Source organism: Molothrus aeneus, chromosome 5 (assembly GCF_037042795.1).
Source record: "Molothrus aeneus isolate 106 chromosome 5, BPBGC_Maene_1.0, whole genome shotgun sequence".
NCBI classification, from domain to species: domain Eukaryota; kingdom Metazoa; phylum Chordata; class Aves; order Passeriformes; family Icteridae; genus Molothrus; species Molothrus aeneus.
Window position 1 is genome coordinate 46,230,980 of NC_089650.1, and position 22,100 is coordinate 46,253,079.

General features: G+C 39.3%; 1 protein-coding gene across 1 annotated transcript in view; it reads left to right on the forward strand.

Moving 5' to 3' along the window:
* The window catches only part of CFTR (CF transmembrane conductance regulator), an 87,939-nt gene that overhangs the window by 7,190 nt on the left and 58,649 nt on the right, over positions 1-22,100 (forward strand). Inside the window, exons 2-8 of the mRNA XM_066550207.1 lie at positions 5,212-5,322; positions 8,347-8,458; positions 13,247-13,462; positions 14,368-14,457; positions 15,761-15,924; positions 16,416-16,541; positions 20,312-20,558. Coding sequence (XP_066406304.1) covers positions 5,212-5,322; positions 8,347-8,458; positions 13,247-13,462; positions 14,368-14,457; positions 15,761-15,924; positions 16,416-16,541; positions 20,312-20,558 — 1,066 coding nt within the window. The remainder of the gene's footprint in view (positions 1-5,211; positions 5,323-8,346; positions 8,459-13,246; positions 13,463-14,367; positions 14,458-15,760; positions 15,925-16,415; positions 16,542-20,311; positions 20,559-22,100) is intronic.

Genomic DNA, 22,100 nt, shown 5'->3' on the forward strand with positions numbered 1-22,100 from the left:
AAACAACTACAACAAAAAACCAGAAATCAGTAGGGTCTGCATTTACCTTTTTGTTGACACCCTGCAATAATTATATTTAAATATTAAACTATATTGCATTTTTTTGCTGTTGTTTACAAAGGAGGACATGCTAAAGTTAATAGAATTGTCAGACTACATAACATGCTATTTCAGTAGGTTACTATTCAAACAAAATATCTGCAACCCTACTCTGCTGAGGGTAATCAAGGGGCAGGAATAAGGCTGCTGTTCTCCATGGGCATGCTGGCTTATCCCATCTGTTAGCAAGGATCACAAAAAGCTGGGGTCACCTTTTACAGCTGCACTATAGGATACTCAGAGAGGACAGCTGGAGGTGCAGACACTTCTGGAGAAGCAGTATTGGGTGTAGCAGAGCCACTTCCAGTATAAAGTAAGCAACAAATTAGAATTTGCTGCTGATGGAGGGATGGGTATCTTTTGTGGGAGGAGGGGAGTGCAGAGCCTCTGACATAATCTGGTCAGAGGGACTCTTTGGGAATGTCTGAGATCTACATGGTACCTCAGCCTTTTCTTGCAGTTGGTAAGAATTCATGGCTCTACAAATATCTTGTAAAACTTAGGCTCTAAAGCATCATAATTACAGCTTGATGATGTTCCTTCTTCCCTGGCCTCTCCCCACCTCACCCTTAATTGTTAGGAAGAAGGATAAGTTAAAACCAGAGGCATTCTTCTTGCTCTCTCCATGGAATTTTAGGTGCAGTTCCCTAGAAGTTGCAGTCACTATGCTTAACTATATTTTGCACAGGTATTAATGCTTTGTGGAGGGCAGTGAAACCCTGGTGACCTCTGCACTGCTCAGTAGCTGTTGCTGTGTTGTGCACAGAGCACCTGTTGAAATGGCAGCAGTTTGATCAGTGATCCTTGTAGGAAAACTGCTGTCTTTTGCTGCTCTTGGGTAGCCCAGCACCAAGACCACTGTTCTGCTACTGTCTCAGCAAACTGTGCTTCTTGATCTGAAGAGCCTGATGGGTACTCCTCTGCTCAGGAAGAAGATCTGGGCAGTTGGCTTAGCAACACAGATGCTCCTGTCTTCAGTGACATGTAAAGCAGCCTTAAGGGAGAGTTAAATCCTATTGACAAATTGTCTGTGTTAATACTCTCTAGAAAGCCAAAGACATCTGTCCTATTGATACAATTTGAGTGGGATAAGTCTGAACATGCAGTAGAAAGCAATAGCTGTAATAAGAAATCTGTTGCATATTGCTTAAGTAAATGACAAAGAAAGGGTCATTAGAAATTACCAAACAGTATGTTATATACATGATATTTACATATCAATTTCATCATGTTTGTTTTACTACAGGCAGTAGATAATAGACATGGAACTTGCCTTCTTCTTTCCTACTGTACATCCTTGAAACTTGTTCCCTGCTGGGTTTCACATGTGTGTACCCATAATAACATTCCTAGTTAGTGGCAAAACTCTCCCAGCACTACAGGTTTCTCTGTGAAAGGGTTCATTAAATGCCAGCAAGTAATCCGATGGCATTTGCTAACATAATGCTGTAAAGCCAATCTGTTTCCCTTCCTTCTTGCTCTCTTCCTTTCAGAATAAATTTCTCAACAACCTCAGGAAAAACCTCAGCATTAACTCTAACAAATTATTTCCAATAAGCCAAAAAAATAGAAGAGCCATATTCATTGACAAACTCTGAGCTATGTCACCTAGTGTTATGGAAACATAGATAACTACAGATTATATTGCCACTTAAAAGAAATTCATAGTCATTTTGCATTTCAAATCTTTGCAAAGAATCTAGAACATAATGGCTATAGGAATGCTATAGGAATCTGGCAAAAAATTGGTTTTCATGAGATATTTGTCTGTTTTAGGTCTTGTATAGTCCTTTCAATAAAACACAAACGGTCTCCCACAGTTCTTGACTGCACAACTCAAGCAGCTGTTGAAAATCCACCTTGAGACAAACATCACATGTCAGGCCGACTCCTCCCATGATTACCACTCCAACCTGAAGCCACTTGGCACAGCACACAAATTGGCCAGATCTAGCTAGGGTGGGACTTCAAGCAAGGCCAGGGCAGCTGGGAGATGAACCTCTCTGTGCAAGCCCTGGCAGCAGCTTGCAGAAGGAACCTGGCTGCAGACTAGGAGGTCCCCAGGGCAGAAGTCAGAACTGCTCCTTTAGCTGGCTGGAGGAGTTTATCTAGCACAGTTGCAGCTACTGTGATGAGCAGTGAGATGAAGATGAGGACTGCATAAGGCTGTATCAAACTCTGACTTGGGAGGGGAGGGTACTTCAGGGACCATGTAATTTTGATGGCAATGATAAATGCACCTGGTTAACACAGAGTGAAGCACAGAGTACAACAAGAGACATTTCTAGAGGTACAGTAGATCTGCTAAGCGTGCTGCCTTCCCCAAATGATAATACAGCCACTCAGCTCTCTTTCTAACTGCAGTCACATTTTGTTAGTTCAGGCTGTGGCAAAATGCCAGGGTAGGTGCTAATCAAAACTATAAATAAAATCAAACATGTGGAGGGAAACAGTGCAATAAAAAATGTTTTCTCAAAACATACAAAGTGAAACTGTAAAGCACTTATCTTTTGTCAGGTTGGGAATTGCTTATTGCAGTCTCAAAGCATTATTAAGGGGCTTAGGAAGGTTATTACTTAGCTACAGTGTTGTGAATTAAAGAAGTTGCCTAGGAAGTACTGTGAATTCCTTGCATTAGCTGCAGTAGTGGTTTTGTGTCCCATAACTTGTATTCATTCTGTCATTACTGAAATATCTACATACACGGGACATCGGGGAAGCTGAGAACAGAAATTAATGAGAGTTTCTGTTCCTGAATGACAAGGATTAGCTAGTTCTCCACAAGATATGCACAAAGCCAATAGCGACTGGTCCTTTCTGTCTTCAGGAGCTGGTAAAATAAAAATCAATATCTGATATTCCATTTGCAGTAATCATGAAAGACTTTCATTTAAGTGTTTAATGAAACTCAAAGGTTTTCTTTTAATGCATTTTATCTCTGAAAAATATTGGCTCCTGTTTCCAGTAGTTGTAAATTTTATGGATGCTTTGTCATCTCCAAATGGTAAAACAAGAGTCCAATGACTCTCCAAAGTGGACTCTCCTAACTCCCCTCCTATAATGTACCATGAATCACTTGTTATTTCTCAGCCACAATGGTGTGAAAGACTGATCTAGAAGTCATATGATTCATCTGAAACCATACTATAATTGAAAAAATGAAGGGTATTCCTTCAATTTCTTAGAGCATGTTCTCTTTGCAGTGGGTGTGATATAACCATGCACTTGGGAAATATCTTGGTGCTTTATTGAATTATGGGGATTATAGACTGGTATCTCATGCAATTCATAACTTCACTAAAGTAAATGTTAGTGTGCATGTGTGTACGCAAAGTTGCACACAAGCAGTTTTCATCTGTTGTGTTAAAGCCCTTTTGCACTTTTATAGTGTTCAATGATGTACTTTTACCTTTGTATCAACTTCTTTGCACCGTCAGAGGCTGCAATTGAGAATGTGGATTACTTTGTGTGTGTGACATATGTTCTTTCAGGCATACAGGTAAGCATGTCCAATAGGCTATTTGCATTTTCTGAGTGACTGTGGAAAATGTTATTGCAAATATTTTGTGGTTTTTAGCTGTTGTATACAAAAGCAGTTTAAAACAAAAATTTCAAAATGATTGAGGATTTGCTGAATTTTATCATAATCACGAACCATGCTGAGTGTTTTACAAACACTGGTTTACATATGGAAGTATGATAGCAATCAACCACAAGCTACTTAATTTGCAGGCACTTCATTTTTTAAAGGAAATATTTTTCATTGATGACAGTAAAGCAGAAATTCAAGTAGTTTCAAAATACACCATTAGTATCAGTATACACCACTAGTTCAAAACAGTTTTTATGTTTTAATCTAGTCCTTTGCTTTCAAAAAGATTTCTGAACAGAATCTGGTGAAAAATTTAGTATAAGTTGGTCCTTGGGGATTCATAGGCCTTTTTGGAGCTGAATTGTTTGATAAAATTAGTCCTTACTTATAAAGGTTTTCTCTACAGAGTAGCCATTTGGAGTAGCCTTTTCCTGCTTTGTTTTGTCTCAGCATGCCCTATAAATTGGTAGTAAAATTTTAAACATGACATTTGAAAAAACAAATGCAAAATATGTGTATATAATGGACACAATGAAGATCTTAAGAAGAGTCCTGTGCAAGATTTGTGTTGTATTGCAGTGTAAGATGTCGTAGAATCGAGGAATGGCTTGCGTTGGAAGGCACCTTAAAGACTGCCAGGTTCCAAGCCCTCTACCATGGGCAGGGACACTTTCCAATAGACCAGGTTTCTCCAAGCCTCATCCAGCCTGGCCTTGAACACTGCCAGGGATGGGGCAGCCCCACCTTCTCTAGGCAACCTCTGCCAGTGTCTGGCTACCCTCCCAGTAAGGAATTTCTTCCTAATATCTGATCTAAACTTGCTCTCTTTCAGTTTAAAGCCATTCCCCCTTGTTCTGTCATTACATGGCCTTGTAAAAAGTTCCTCTCCAGCTCTCCTGGAGGCCCACTTTAGGTACTGGAAGGCTACTCTAAGACTTCCCTGGAGCCATCTCTTCTCCAGGTGAACTATTTTGGTTCTCCAAGCCTTTCTTCATAGGGAGAGGTGTTCCATCTTTCTAATCCTCTTCGTGGCCTCCTCTGGACTGGCTCCAGCAGGTTCCTGTCCCTCCTGTGCTGAGTACTCCAGGAGGGATCTCCCCAGAGCAGAGCAGATGGGAATGAAACGTACATGTCCACTTTACTACAGTTCTGATTTATTATTCAACTATATGGACACAGCACATAGCATATTTGGAAATAGAGTACAAAGGTTTCAATCTTCTGTTCATTTGTCTCCTGCGGACTCAGTAGGAAGTTTGGGGCATGATCTGACCTCAAAACTTATAAAATGCAGGAGTTTCACAATTATTCTTTTAATATTATATTTGTCAATATAGTTTTGTAAATATAATTCAGGGCTGCACTATATTGTGTCATATATGTGTGTGCATGTGAATGCATGTGCACTTAGATATATTTGGATGCTGTGGAGAAAATATACAGGGTGAGACAAAGGCAACTCCAGAATTAATGCTAGAATATTTTTAATTCTAACTTTCTTGTTTTCAATGTTTGCTTAGATGGACAAACCCAATTTTGAAAAAGGGTTACAGACGACGGCTGGAGCTCTCAGATATTTATCAAATCCCTTCTGCAGACTCTGCTGATAATCTTTCTGAAAAACTGGAAAGGTATGAATGGTTAATTAAATAAATTTGTTTCAGGAATAACAATGCAATTTTCATTACAAAGCTTTTGGATGAAATGTTTGAATAGCGTCGGGTACAAGCTGATTGCACACAGTTGTACTTTGGACATGACTGTGATCCCTGGTCCAGATGTACAACCCACATGGTCTAAATTACTATATACAGGTACCTGTGATATCTGCCATTGATCACAGAATCACAGAATACGCTGAGTTAGAAGCTTATGCTGTGACCACTTCCCTGGGGAACCTGTTCAACTGACCAACCATCCTCTGGGTGAAGAACTTTTTCATAATATCCAACCTAAATCTCCCCTGACAGAACTTCAGGCCATTCCCTTGGGTCCTGTCACTGGTCACAGGGAAGAGATCAGTGTCTGCCCCTCCTGTTCCCCTCATGAGGAAATTGCAGACTGCAATGAGGTCTCTCCCCTCAGTCTCCTCCAGGCTGAACAGGCCAAGTGACCTCAGCCTCTCCTCACATGGCTTCCCCTCAAGGCCCTTCATCATCTTCATTGTCCTCTTTTGGACATTCTCATAACTTTATGTCTTTCTTATATTGTAGCACCCCAAACTGCCCACAATATTTCAAGTGAGGCTGCAGGAGTGCAGAGCAGAGCAGGACAATCCCCTCCTTTGCCTGGCTGGTGATGTTGTGCCTGATGCACCCCAGGACACAGGAGGCCCTCCTGGCTGCCAGGGCACTGCTGACTCAAATTAAACTGGCCATTGACCAGGACTCCCAGGTCCCTTTCTGTGGAACTGCTTTGCAGTCTCTCATTCCCCAGTCTGTCCATACATCCAGAGCTGCCCCATCCCAGGTGCAGAATCTGGCACTTTCTGATGTTGAACTTCATACGGTTGGTGATTGCCCTGCTCTCTGTGTTGTCAGGGCCTCTCTGCAGGGCCTCCCTGCCCTTGAAGGAGTCTACAGCTACTCCCAGTTTTGTATTGTATGTGATCTTGCTCAGAACCCCTTCCTGTACAATGTCCAAGTCCTGTATGAGGATGTTGAAGAGCACAGGGCCAAGGATGGAGCCCTGTGGAACCCCACTAGTGTCAGATCACCAGTCTGATGTCACCCCATTCACTGTAACCCTTTGTGCCTGACTCATGAGCCAGTTGCTCACCCATCACATAAAGTGTTTATCCAGCTGAGTGCTGGACATTTTGTCCAGAAGGATCCTGTGACAGACAGTATCAAAAGCTGTGCTGAAATCTAAAGGGATTACATCAACTGGCTTCCCTTGGTCAGCTGGGTGGGGTTACCTTGTTATAAAAGGAAATCAGGTTTCCACTCATGAAGCCATGCTGGCTGTAACCAATGACTGCACTCTTTCAGGTGTTTTTCAATACCTCCCAGAATAATCTTCTCCATAATTTTTCTGGGCACTGAAGTGAGACTGACAGGGTTGTATTTTCTGGGGTCCTCCTTCTTGCCCTTCTTGAAAACAGGCACAGTGTTTTTTGGTCAGCTAGGACTGTTCCAGATTCTCAAGACTGCTAAAAAATTGAGGGAGGTTTTGCTGACACCAGCCAGCTCTTTGAGGATTCTTGAATGGATTCCATTAGGCACCATAGGTTTGTAGGGATTGAGCTGGAGCAACAGATCCTGCACAATTTCAGCAAGGCTAGACTCAGAGTATCAATGTTGGTTCACTGAAAAGGGAGACAGCAGAAATGCTGTTCTTTCTCCTGAAAACAACCTTGTTAAACCTTGGTTTATTTTTTTCTTCAATGAAATAACATTCTTAATTTCCTTTGATATCACTCTTGACAGACTAATTGTTTCTGCAGGAATCATACTCTGACTTTCCTCATTTAGGTTTCCACTCTTCTTTACCCAATTTCGTTTGGTCTTAATTTAGAAAATGTGCTGCACTTGTGACTAACTCTTACAATAGAGGTGCCTAAACCCATTCCTTCTCCAACTGACGTTGTAGCTTTCACTGATGTTCCAGGGCACCTTACATCTGCACTGTTGTGCCAATCCAGTCAATTTTAATTGCAGTGTGGCATAAGTATTCCAAACTATGGGAGATAAGACAGAGGGTAAAATGGAACTGATAAAGCAGCCTGATATCTCAGGCCTGATCGAGCAGAAACCATGGGCGAGACAGACAGAGATAACTGCTGCCTGGGGTAGAAGTGACCAAGAGACATGTTATGAAACTTTGTCATGATTACCAGGTAACTGATGTCCTGAAGAATATGTAACCAATGGGAAATTGTTACCAAAAATGGAATCCTATATAAGTACCATACCTGTTAAACCATTTATAAACACTTTGTATTCTCAATAAAAATCGGCTTCTGATCCAACTCAGTTGTCCCTGTCTCTCCATCACTGATACCAACCAGTGGAATTTATAGAGAACGTTGGTATGCTAAATGTGTTCTGATAGTTTACAAATGAAATATTCTGGTTATCAAATATTCTGTTGAAAATTTGATAAAATAGTTAGTTGAGGATATTCTCTGGAGTGTTTAAATCTGTGAATTGAATTTTGACAAAACATACGTTCTCTGCACACAGCATTACTTCTGGTCTACAATTTATTATTGAAAAGAAAGTTATTGTCGCAGCAGCAAGGTTTAAAATAGTGCTGTGCAATAGAAAAGTCACATTTTTGATGCTTTGTTGGTGTGTTTTTGCACATTGGAAGAGCTCCAAAACGTTTATTTGCCTATTATTGTACTCCGGTTTTAAGTACAGCAGGTTTCTTTAAAACATACAATGTGACCTTTTCATGAAGTAATTCCCTGCAGGGTGATGTATGACCAAGTATTTAAAACTACCAAATATGTGGCTGAACTGGGTTTGAACTTCTATTGATTTATCAAGTCTATGAAGGCCAGAATCTTGGGGTCTCTGCAAAGCTTTCTTTCCTTAGCCACCTTGGCTAAATCTCCTTGGATATATTTGAATGAATTGAAGTATGTCACAGCCATAGACTCGTGTGTTTGCTCAAACAATGTAATAGTTCTGGTTTTGGTTCCTTTTCAGAGAATGGGACAGAGAGCTGGCAACTTCAGAGAAGAAACCCAAACTCATTAATGCTCTTCGACGATGCTTTTTCTGGAAATTTATGTTCTATGGAATAATTTTATATTTGGCGGTAAGAATTGTTCTCCTCTTCAGTAAGCTTTTAGTGTTCCTTACATAGATCCACGTTTTAGGGACTGCTAAATTAATAGAGAGTATTGTGAATAGCTAGAGATTTTTCCTCTGTGTATTGCTTACAAAGGTGATAAATACAGAGATGTATTTTCATTAAAAAAGGTATTTTCTGATAATATCTTAATATCTATAAAAGATACATATTAATAGTTTCAAAATGTTTCTAGTGTTTCTAGTGCTCCCAAGTGTGTGATCGGGAACTTGATGTGAAAGCCTGAACTGATTATGTTTATCACCTTTCCAACATGTTAGGTAGGATTAACTTGACTTACCAAATGCCACCTGTTTGTTTGACAATCCTATCACTGGGGTTAAGAACTATGAAAATAATTTATTGCTAATGGTGTCTCACTAGGTATGCGTAGCCAGACTGTAAATCTGAAAATTGCTGTTAAGCAATATGCACATTAAATATCTGCATTGCTTACAAATTTCTGTGATTTAGTAGTAAAAAAGAGAGTGCTTCGCCTCTGTAAGGAGGGGCAGGCAATCTGGGACTAAAAGGATGTTGTGAGGTTATGTAGGGAGAAAATTAGAAGGGCTAAAGCCAAATTGTAACTAATTGGAGCACTGCAGTTTAAGACAGAAAAAAAAAACAACAAAAAAAACCAACAAAACACCAAACAATTTCTATAAATTGGCAGCAAAAGGAAAGCTAAGGAGAGTTTCCATTCTTTGCTGGATGCAGGGGGTAGCATATGTCAGGAGGTACCCTTTGGGTACTGAACCCTAAGTTGTCTTTGTCCAGGTAAGGCAGTTATCTGTCTGGGACAGGGAGGCGTCTTGCTATGTGAGGAGCTGCATGGTAACTGTTCTCTCTCTACTCCTTTATCACTTTTGTCAGCTCTTCTTTGGGACTTGTATTTGCAGACCCCTACTCAATCATGTCTATTATGTGTTCCTGTGATCTCATTACTGCCTTTAGATTTTCTTTTACTCACCAAGCCAGTAACTCCTTATTCATGATGGGTTTGCTTTTAAAAAAACCCACCAACAACAAAACGGTTCTACAAATGTAACTACCATGAGCAGTAACAACTGTTCCTGCAGAGTCTGCCAGCCAGAAATTTGCACTAATGCATACCTGCTAAAGTTAAGCAGTGTCTGAGGCACTGGATAAGCTTAAGCAGTGCCTCAGACACTGCTTTTGCAGGCACTCTCGAGGAGAGTCCTCGAGGATAACACTCTTTCCCAAAGTTTAGGCAATGTGTGTGGGCATGCACACGCAGGGTTGATTTCTCCTTATGCACTTTTTTAATGGAGTACAATTTTAGATGGGGTGAGGACAGAACAAGACTGCAGGATTTTTGAGTCATATTCTTTGGTTGTGTGATTATTTTTTTTTAATTTCTTTAAGAAATCACAGATATGTGCAATTAAACATGTCGTAAATGAATCTGCACCTTCCACAATGAACATGGAAAGATTAAATCTTAGTTTAAATTCTTGATTGCATTACCATGTTCATTTTATTTAAAGCGACTTCATTTTATTGAAAGAGGAATTGTAAAAAAACCAAATTGCTCCTAAAGCTGCTGGTGTTCTTTGCAGGATTGCTCACGGAAATTAATGGGAGCTTTGCCATAAATTTGAAAGGGGACAGGATGTTGTGCCGTACTGGCATAGGTGTAACCAAGTTGTGTATTCTTTTGAACTTCATTTTCCTTTCAGCTCTTTGCTTGTCTAATCTCTGAGCCACTTTCATGGCATCTTTCTTGGACTGTGGTTTAAAGTGTGCTGACATCCCTGCTGTTTGTGGAGTTGTCCTTTCAGCTGGCATCACAGCTTTGCTCTCATTAAGTCTAGCCTTTTTTCCAGATCTCCCTTGTCCCTGATGCTCTGTAGGTAATGATGTTTTTGCAGGGTGGACACTTGTGCTCTGGCCCCCTAGAGCACTACAACTCCTCCTCATAAATAGTGTTATGTTAGGCATGTTGGGTTACTGCACTTAATGTATCTGCTCTCCTGCTGTTTGAGGAGGTTTCCATCCTTCACCCTGTCAGAATATGAGTCTTACAATATAAAGAAAAGGTGTTATGGTGGTGAAACAAAAATCTTGCTTTTTATCTTGATACCAATTAGCCAGCTAGGTACTTTGCTGTGAGGATCAATTTGATTCTGTTTGTATTTTGGTCTTATATATATTGCCATGAAATTTATATTTCCACTCAGGCACAACAGCTGCTAACATTAACTTAGAAGTGGTTTTAGTATCATATCCCAAGGGACCCTAATGAGGATTTCCTGAAGTTCTCACAAATGGGTCACGGGTGTGAGTGAGGAGGCAGGGAGGGAAGTGCTCCTTGGCCGTGTGCCAAAGAAGAGATGGGCATTATTGTCTTCAAATGCAGAGTGTTTCAACATATGGGGGATACACGTAACATAAAAGTTGTTGTTGCATAAGAATAATCACACCAGGTCAGATAAGCACAATATGCGGTGTCATAATCTCATTTCTCTTCAGATCTTTACTCTTTTAATTAAGATTATTGTGAGTGGGACACTTACGGGTTTCTCAGTGGCCTATGATGAATGCAGAGGACAGAATAAGGACAGGCAAAGGCAAAATATGAATCTTGAAAATGGAATTTTCTCTTAGGTGTACAAATTCCATTCTTTTTTTTAGGCAGGTTGTTTTAATCAGTTTATTCATATTTATATCAGTGGGTAATTTGCAATTTACAAAAGGAGAAATGAAAACCAGGCAGTTCTGCTTTGATTTGTATGTAGACTAGATAATTGGTAAGCAAGCTGATAAATCTCTATTGTAAACCAGTGGATTTTTATGCCCCATGAGATAGTGTATGACTTTGCTTGTTGCCAGCCACTATTCTAGTCTGTAAATCTTTTTTTCCAGTGAGCTTGGAATGTATGCAATACATTTATAGTCACAACAAACACAGCAGCAGAACATGTAATTTTCACTGGAATAAAAGTAAACACACAAAAAAATGTTGCTATTTTAAGCTGATATAGAAAAGCTTATCTTGGAATCTCCCAGAATAAGAAAACACCATATTGTCCTTGAGAGGTGACTGTTTTGTATTTTATGAGTTTTGGGGAGTCTTGGTTCGATGCTTTGGGATGCATATGGTCTAAGCACAGCTGTCTTGGGTCATGTGTTTTTTAATAAACACTCCTCCCTTTGCCCACTAATAACACTGAAGTCTTTGTCAAAGCTGGCTCCAGATACACAGCAGAGTGGGTAATTTGGGTAATGTAGCACGTAGTACAGGTATGCTGTTAAAGATATAAAATTCTACCTCTTCTGTGGAAAAAGTGAGTGATTAATATCAGCTCCACAAATAGTGACATTCAAAAGGGATTACAGTCCAGGTTATAGAAGTATCTATGATTGCTTTTGTATAAGAGAACCCAAAGGAGAAGAAAGAAAAAAACCTAAAGGGGATTTTCCCAATCTATTTATCATAGTAGAACTTTAATTACAGCTGAACTTCACCAGTTCCCTTCTCTGAGTCTCTATGGGGGTCTGTGTGGTTTTCATCTGGAAGGCAGTACTGGCAACTTTTGGGCAGAATTTAACACATCTCTGTACAGAAGAATTTAGTAATTTCTTGTTACTTTGGAAGTATCACAGGCTTTCTGCTGCAATGCTACAGAAAGAAGAATAAGGAGATGCATGCAAGTTCATAGCACCATGTATTTTTAAACTGATCATAACAGTGAAGCAAAGGGGCACATACTTCTTCATGTCCTTCTGAAGCTCATGCAGTAGATGAAGCAAAAGGTTAACCACAGCACACAGGTGATTTTTGCAGTTCTTTGGGAAAGACTGGGTAAGGAAAGGCAAGAGGCAGAGATGGAAAAAATGAGGTTAGAGGAGTGAAAGTATGAGAATGATGAGGCAGGGAGGGAAATGGAAGGCAAAGGTGAGGTAACACTGATGGGGTTTATTACAATGGAAAAGGAGTCTGAGGACAAATGTAATAGCAGACTAAAGTCAGGGCTTTAGCAAGTAATTTGGATACCTTGTAGTTTAGTGGTTTGACCTTACCTCTTTCTCCTCTCCTACCCTGGTTCTCTATCCTGTTGCTCATCCCTGGAGGGGAAGTGCTGGGGCCTCCAATGTTTTCTCTCTGACACCTTTATTAAACTTGCTTCCCCTACCATTTACTTCCTCTCCTCCTGCTTTTGTTACAAAACTGGATACAGTGTCTAGAGTTGAGTAGATGATCCTATTTATACTTTTATTCTGTTCCAATTTCCATTTATGTTTTTGGTTTTAGCTATATTCTCACTGTCTTGTGAGAATGGTAGTGTTCATTTTGGTAGTTCTGAGGCTTCCCTTGTCCTGTAAGTCCAGTAAAGTGCAGTGAGAACTGCTCCCTAGGGCCAAAACAGAGGTCCAGCCTGATAAACTAGATTCGGTCATATGATATGGCTAATCCATTACAACTCTGTAAAGTAAATGTGGAAGCTAATCTCAGTTGTCACTTTTGTAGAAAATGATTAAACAAAATTACGAGCCAGATTTGCTTTGGTGCAGTTGCAGAAGCATCACAGGCTTAGACAGCAGTGAGTTGTCTGTTCTCCTGTGCAATTACTGCAATTTTCTGTGGTTTGCAGAGCAAACAGGCCTGACTTCCTCATTTAAGACATAAGACTTCAAATCTCATTTGGTGAGACTCTGAATTGAAATGTTTAACATTTTGGAAAAAATGAGCCAACTGCTGACCAAAATTACTTTTCTTGTTTCTCTCTACAGGAAGTTACCAAATCTGTGCAGCCCCTTCTGCTGGGGAGAATAATAGCTTCCTATGATCCAGACAACTCTGATGAAAGATCCATAGCCTACTACCTGGGCATTGGCTTGTGCCTCCTCTTTGTTGTGAGAACACTGCTCATCCACCCTGCTATATTCGGTCTTCATCATATTGGAATGCAAATGAGGATAGCTATGTTTAGCTTGATTTATAAGAAGGTAATTGTTTCATGTACACCCAAAGCCAAGCCTCTGTCTGTATTCTATGTAACTTTTAGACTAGTTGGTTGAAAGATTGATAGTTTTGTTAAGGTACACAAAGTACACGGAAGAATAATGTGGCTAACAGTTTCTGACAGCTCTCAATTTCCCATTCCAAAGAATTAAATAGCTGTCTACAGCTGGTTGGACTGAAATCAGCCTCTATGAGTTCAGACTTGCTGCATATGTGGTGAGATGCTTTAATTGTTTTACCACTGTGCTCCTGTTAAAAATGTGTACTGCAGAGGAAGAACAACATGCTGGTGGCCAAAGAATATCTTCAAAAGAGAATGAAAGGTGAAAATTTGAACAACAAATGTGTCATTGAAGAGATTGAGTTTGAATTATACTGTGTAACATCATTATAGCATGAAAAGTCAACAGATATGATACATCACATGCTCAAAAATACAAAGATTTAAAGTTTCTTTGTTTCAGCAATACCCAAAGAGATAATTTAAACAAGCATGTTAGTTATTCTAGTATAAAGCTCACTGTGAAAGCATCTTTAAAAAATATTTTTCAAGAGAGGCAACAGTAGGAGATTTTTAAGGATGCACAGCAGCACACAGCATGTGTGCTTAATTAAAACTTGCATTTGCATATATATCTATATCCATAAAATATTCAACAGAAAAGAAGGACTAGGTCAATACATCAATATTTTTAAAGCAATTTAATGGTTATATTGAATTCAAGTGACATAAATAACAAGTTTAATGAGACTTTCCTTATAGCACAAACAAATAAGTGGATTATTACTTATACTGCTGCATAATTGCTTATTATTTTTATCTTTATTTATTGTGTTTTATGGAGATAACTTAGATGACAATTTTCTATGGTTTTGTTTTCTTTTACAGATCCTAAAACTGTCAAGCAGAGTTCTAGATAAAATAAGTACTGGACAATTGGTCAGTCTTCTTTCCAACAACCTGAACAAGTTTGATGAGGTGCGTCATCATTTGTTTAATTCACTTGATGATCCATCAAATACAAATGTCAAGCTGTTCATGACACATATTGAGGAAGGAAGGAGCATAAACGGAGAACTGCCCTGAGTGCTCATTGTAGACTAAATACTCATTCGTTACCTTAAGAAAATGTGTTAGCACATAGTCATAGAAATTCTTATTCTGATACTTTATCTCCTATGCTGATTAGAAGAGGAAACCTAAAAAGCAGTTACATTATAAAAATGTGTTTGTTCTTCAGTCCAGTGAGACTAATTGTTGTTAAACAGTTGGTTTCATAGAACTTGCTGGTTCAATCCTTACATCCTACTTCCTGATGACTGTATATTTTGACTAAGGTTATTCAGTCCATTTCTGTCGCTGAACAAGCGATGAGGTTTAACCTCCTGCTCCTCTTATTACCCAGTCCACTAAAAAGGGATTGTTCATGTAAGACTGTTAGGAAGTCTTAGACATCTGCCTTAGAGAGTCTTCTGTAAAACTTCTTTTTGTTAGAGACTACAGCAAATCCCTGCTAATGCTTTAGAAACTGGAAACTCCATGAACTTCTGTTCTTCGAGTGTGCCTAATTAGCCCTTTGGTAGGATAAGATTTGCCTCCCTTGAAAGACACAAGATCAGAGAGGCTATAGACACATGGCTGGAACTGCAGGGTGCATTTATGAAGCACTGCATGACTGTACAGAGTAATGTCAGCTGGTGCTGCACAAGTCAAGACAAGTGGTCTGTCATTGCAGCAGTGCAGCTGCGGTGACACACACCCGGTGCACCTGATCACGGGGTTCACTCCAAAATCTCCTGAATGGGAACTGCATTGAACTAGTTGTGTTCATACAACACTCATCTCTTCACTAAAGTAATACTTGCCTTCTATATCAGATTAAAACACTCAGAAGATTCTTGCAAGTATTTTTTTCAACTTACAGTATTTGAAAAAGTCAGCATTGATGCCAAATTCCATTTACTTTTACAAAGCTGTGATTTTTCCTCAGGCATATACATAACAAAGAGACAGCTGCAGATTGAACTTTGCCTTAGAAAAATCAAAGTTTAGGCATGAAATGTATATGTATTGTTGCACTGTCATCATAATTAACACCCAGAATGCTATGTACTCAGGATCACAAGTCCTCCTTTATAAACTTGTTTTTCTACTGGAAATATTTGTACCACTCTTCACTGTATTTTTCAAAGTGTCACTTTATTGACTACTTCCTTTTCATGTAGTTTTCAGAGCACACCTTTAATTTTCATTATTTTTATTCTACTGTGGCCTTCCATAGGGTCTTGCTCTGGCTCATTTTGTATGGATTGCACCATTACAAGTGGCACTGCTGATGGGATTGCTCTGGGATATGTTAGAAGCTTCTGCATTTTCTGGACTTGCTTTTCTAATAGTCATGGTCTTATTCCAAGCCTGGCTGGGACAAATGATGATGAAATACAGGTGACAAGAATGTTTTAAAATATTTCAATATATTTTCCTGAAACACATTGGTTTTAAGAAGTTTATACTGCTTGATTAAGGGACTCTGGTTAGGACATCATTACGTAGGATGAGTTCAAAGAGTGTTTTCTGTTTAGGGAAAGTTAAGACAAAATTTCTGTAGGAGCAAGTGTCTAAACTTAAAAAAATTGAAAATCTAGCATAGAGCAAATAGTGTTAAAATTAGATTTAGCACTAAATCTAGAATTTTTAGAATTAAAAATTCTTGTTCATTACTTGATCCATTCTTTTTAGAGTTTGTATTTTCTCCTTTTAAAACAATTATTTGATTTCTAATAATTTCTTCTATATTCTCCATTATAATTCTATTAAAGTAAACATTTTAAGCAGAGGCATATATAGAAGCTGATTTCATATGATATAATGGGATACAAGCTACCTATACAGGATGAAAAAGATGAAGATCGACCTACTGTCTTTTTACTTTGTAGGAATAAGAGAGCAGGAAAGATCAATGAGAGACTTGTCATTACCTCAGAAATAATTGAAAACATACAGTCAGTTAAAGCCTATTGTTGGGAAGATGCAATGGAAAAAATGATTGAAAACATCCGTGAGTAAGTGTACTCATTTGTTACACAAATTTTTTATGTGCTCAGAAAAAAAAAATATTAGGTGTCTATGAACATCATCTGTGGTCATACTAGTTAAGAAGTAAAGCAACAACTATTAATCCTCAATAAACTAACCATGCATTCCCACACTGCAGCTTGGGGTTTTTCCCAATTTTTTTTTAAGTTTACTATGGAGGTGAGATTTTTAAAAATTTTTTTTGTTTACTTCCTCATTTGTTATAACGATGTTTCAGTGGTTAGTTTGCGCAGGTAAAACAATTGTGGGATCTGTGTTTGTTTCTGGCCAGCCCTGTCCTCATCTTAAAATAAAAAGCCCTTTTGTGCCAGTTACTTAAGGCTTAACAGACGACGTCCCTATTCTGTGGTGGAGGAAACAGTATGAATCCTGTGCAGCCATTTTCTGAGAAATGCAATAAAGCTGGTTATAAAATTTGCATACAATTTGTGGAAAGAGTAAATTAGATCCATGTACTTATCCTGCACATTTACATTAACATTTATTGTCTGTAGATGGCCTTGTAGAATGCTTATCTTCTCAATTAATGTAAGGATTGAACTGTAACTACCAGACCTGAAGGAGAAAGGAGGTAAAAGTTAGCTGAGACCTGTGAGAAGGAAGTCTTTGTTATCGGCAAGGAGTTCAGGAGAGAGGGAGGAGAAGTGACATATTTATTGATGGGTGACGCTGCATGAAAACTCTCCCATGTGTCCTCTGTGTTTGTTTAGTCTTTTACAGAGAAATAAAATTCTGTGCCAGGTGTGTGATTGGGAAAATAAAAGAAATATAAGTGTCATATTATCATGTAAATAACAGACATAAAATTATATTGTTCCACAAACACCTTCTTGTTCAGCTGCTTTCTGAAAGACAATCCAGGGAAAGTGAAGTGTTCTTTACCATTAAAATTTATAACTATTTACTACAAACAATCAGAGAAACTCAGTCTGAATCCAGGTCATGAGTGCTAGCTCAAGGATGGAACTAGTTTATTATTCCCCTGATGTCACTAGTCACTTTTAGGAAATTTGAGAGCACATCATGTTATCAAATCCTCTAGAAATTAATTAAATAAATTCTAGTCCACAAACTGGTCACAGAAACCTGGAAATTGGACTGTTATTTTATTAGCTATATTTGCTATAATGATTTACAGTAAATTTTGTAATGCTGGGGTTACTGTATGATGCATAGATTTTTGAAAGACAATGCAAGCAATATTACAAGATCAGAGTACTTCTCCTATGAAGAGAGGCTGAGATAATTGGAATTATTCAGCCTGGAGAAGAGAAGGCATTGGGTAAACCTTACTATGGCCTTTCAGTACCTGAAGGGAGACAACAAGAAATTAGTAGAGGGATGTTTTGCAAGGTACATAGTGATAGGACAAAGGGGAATGGCTTTGAACTGAAGAAGGGTAGTTTTAGATTAGATATTAGGAAGAAACTCTTCCCTGTGAGGGTGTTGAGGCACCGGCAGAGGTTGCCAAGTAAAGCTGTGGATGCCCCATCCCTGGCAGTGTTCAAGGTCAGGCTGGATATGGCTTGGAGCAGCCTATTCTAGTGGAAGGCCTCCCTGCTTATGGCCGGAGGGTTGGAACTGGATGATCTTTAAGGTCCCTTCCAACCTAAACCATCTTATAATTCTATGATTCTTCCATAATTTTTTAAAGTCATCCAGCAGGTCACTCAGTGAAGAAATCACCAGAGCAAGTCAACCCAGGAATATCAGAATTTCAATTGAATTTGGCTTGTGGAATCAGCTCTCCAGGACCTCCCAGTCATTTGGCTTGTTAAGCTGCTAGGAAACAAGACCTTGTGTTTGAAGCCATGTCTGTTTTTTAGGCAGTGTTAGACTGTGTACAACTCAGTCATCACAAAACCGTTTTGGCATGCTGGCATTTTCTGATACAAGTCAGTTTAATGAGCTTCAGAGACACCAATACAGGCTGTCTGCTCTGCACCCTCTTAAGTCTGCACTGAAAATAATTGTTCATAACAGGTGCCTGAATAAACATACCTGCACTCTTATGGACTGTGCAATGTATTCTGAGAAGAAAAAAAAACACCCCACCAAACTGTTCCTCTGAACCATAGCATAGCCCAGGAGAGGGTGAAGGTTTTTAAGTGTCTGTACTTTGCCAGCAGAGACACATCTTTATATTAAGCAAAGGATCTCAAGCTTATGTATTAGTACTGGTTCCTGCAGCACCACTCCAAAACCAGGCCTACACTGGTCTACACACTGTATATGCTCTTAGGGTCCCTTACATCTCTTTTCAAAGACCCACGTTGCATCAGGAAGACCTGTCCCAAGTAAGTGTGCTGTCTACAGAGCTTTCAAGTCTGTATCACAGACAGAACCACCTCTGGGAAACTTTTGCTTGTGGCTGCATCAGTCTGTCGCTGGTGCTTGGGATGCTGAAAAAGGTGTTAGTGCTTTCATTCTCCCTCTTTGGAGTAGGGCTGTGCTCTTCAGAACGGAGGGGTTTTTTGATAGCTTCTCGCCAGACATTTATGTGTGAATGGATGAGCACCAAGTCCCAAAATCTTTGTTATCCCTAGTTTGTGCTGCCACTGGCAGTTTAATACAAGCTCTGGAGGGACTTAAAAGGCCCTTTCTCCCAGGCAGTAACTCTATCATGGTGGTGACTTGCACATCTGGCCACTTTATTCATGCTTCTCTTGTGAAATACAGACTTAACAAGAAATACAGACACTGGGTCAATATCAGAAGACACATAAAGGTTGTGGTGCTCTGCCTTGCAACACCAGATATTGCCATGAGCAATGTGACTGCAAACTTCTGCACTGTACTCCAGTGGTCAGCACTCACCCAGTGAATGGGCATCTTGGGGCTTGTACCATTTCTAGCCCCAGTTAATTGCTCTTGCAGGAGAGCAACTGCTCTATTACTGCAGCAGAGGTGCTTCTGTCCAGGTAAAACTGAGCTGCAGGGCACCTGGGGGATGTGAACTGAACAGGATCAAAATGAGAGCAGTCAACAGAAATCTGCAGCACTGTGAGTTAGAGCTATCAACTCAGAAAATCACTTATATCCCCTGGATTATTTATCTTCTTATTTAATATCTTGCTATAAGATGTATGGACCTTGTGGAAACAGCTAGAAGTAATCACTGATTGCATTCCTGACTGCACAGGAGTCAGTAATCTTTTCTGTAGAGTGAGCTTACATGGAGAAAAGAGAGTGGAGAGTAGACTCCCTGCCTTCCACCTCTTCAAGCCGAGGTTAAGTGGCATCCTAATTCACAGCCATTAGTAGCTTGCCATGGAAAAGAAGATGACCTATCAGATTGTCTATTGTTAGGTTTTTTATGGTAACATATAGCAAATCTGGCATTTCATAGTATCTTTTTTCTATAAGAGTTATGCATCTAAATGAGTATGGGATGATGCTTCTGGGAGTACAGCACATACCACAGTGTTAGATGCTTGAGGTTGGTTGTGCCAGGAATTGTAGAGGCATGTGGCTTTTTCAGTATGTAAATCATGACAGATTATTGTTACTTTGTCTGACATCTCTGAACATTGATGTCAAAATTTGACTCTAATGATATTTTAGGCCCAGAAATAATTTGGAGTCTTACTTTTTAGTTGCAATTCTAGAAAAGAAGAAGGATGAGTGAGCCTCTGAGTTAATTGTTATGCCAACAGTTCCATCCAAAATATTTGTAAGTTGTAAACTGTGAAATCCTACACTAATTATTTGTACTTTTAAATTTTTTTTTTAACAGAACTGAACTGAAGCTTACCCGAAAAGCTGCTTATGTGAGATATTTCAACAGCTCAGCCTTCTTCTTCTCAGGCTTTTTTGTGGTGTTCTTGGCTGTGCTTCCATATGCTGTGATTAAAGGAATTACTCTCCGAAAAATATTTACCACCATTTCCTTCTGCATTGTTCTTCGAATGACAGTGACCAGGCAGTTTCCCGGCTCTGTGCAGACCTGGTACGACTCTATTGGAGCAATAAACAAAATACAGGTACAGAGCATAGACTAAAATCTTCCCAAGTACGTAAGCTAATTCTTCATATCGTGTTATCTTGTCAGCTGATCAGCAAAAGCACACAGCATTTATGCACACTTTTTGAATATATGTTGCTTTGACTAAACACCATGAAGTGTCATTATAAATCTTGATATTGTTCCCCAGGCAGCATAACCACACAAGTCTCATGCTACCAGCTTGCTGCTTTTTTTTAAACCACAACATTTAGTTAGTTATTCTCATTGCAGAACAAGAAACTTAATAAAATCATGACTTGTGGTGCTTAAGAGACGTTTTTCCTTCAGAAAAGGAAGTTCAAAATTAGTACATGTTTTATATAGCATGGCTTCCAGGAGCTGCAGTCACAGATCTTCTTTTTCTGGACATTTGTGACAACAGCAGCAGGAAACTGTGCATTTTATGTAAATGTGCATCTCATTCATTATGAGTAGCAAACATAATTAAGATACCAGTCAAATAATTATTATCCACCTTACCTACTGAGATCAATTGCTCATGTACCAGCATGAGAGGCTTATCTGCAGAGTAAAATCAGGGTGGATTCTCATTAACTCTATATTTTTTACCTGCTGTTCTGAAATTACTCCCTAGGAAGAGAATTCTTACACTATTTGGGGTGAAATCTTAGACCTTTTTCATTGCATATTTATAGATGTGGGGTTTTTTGTAGAACATAGATTTTATCATTTTTAGTGGGATAAAAATAACTAATACAGGACCTAAAATTCTTAATCAGATGTCTGAACCTCAGTCTAGAATAAGAAGTAGGTGTGGGATTTTTATTATTTCAACTGGGCAGAAAATTCAAGAAATCTAGCCATAAACCTTTCCATTTGACATTCAGAGGGCTGCTTTTTTAGGTTCTTTTATAGGCTTTCCCTGTGCTCTCAAATTCCCTAGGCTTTAGTGGAAGTATCCTGTCTCTCCTGTTTCCTGGAAGAGTGTGTCCAGTGCCCTGGACACAGTCACAGAACTGGCAAGCCCACTTGTCACATCATTGCCCTCACTTCATTGAATGCTTGCTTGTCTTTGGAGATATTAGCAAATGGGTGTTCCAGAACCCATAAATAATCATCTCTTTGTGGCAGGTTCAGTATAGTCCCCATAGACAGACAGGACAGAGTCCCAGAACACCAAAGCCCTTTACTAGTCTTGAGAAACATAAATAAGGATAATAAGCCACTCACACACCTCTCTGATTTAATTTCCACATCAGTTTAGAGAGCTGACTGGGCCAGGTGCATCCCCTGGGTTATTGTATTTTCACGTGTTTTTTAGACCATGACATTTCAGAATCAGTGTGCTCTCTCTGACTATCACTGCTACAGGAGCTCCACTGGATGACCCCTTTGTTATGAAAGCTTAGCTTTTTTTCTTTTCATAAATCATGTGTGTCATGCCTTCCAGCTTTTTCAGTTCCTGCCCTTTCAATCAGCTGCCTAATTGTTATGTCAACAGAGCCCCCCTTCTTGTTCTACTTGGGAAATTTGCAAGTGTACTGCTAGGAACTGATTT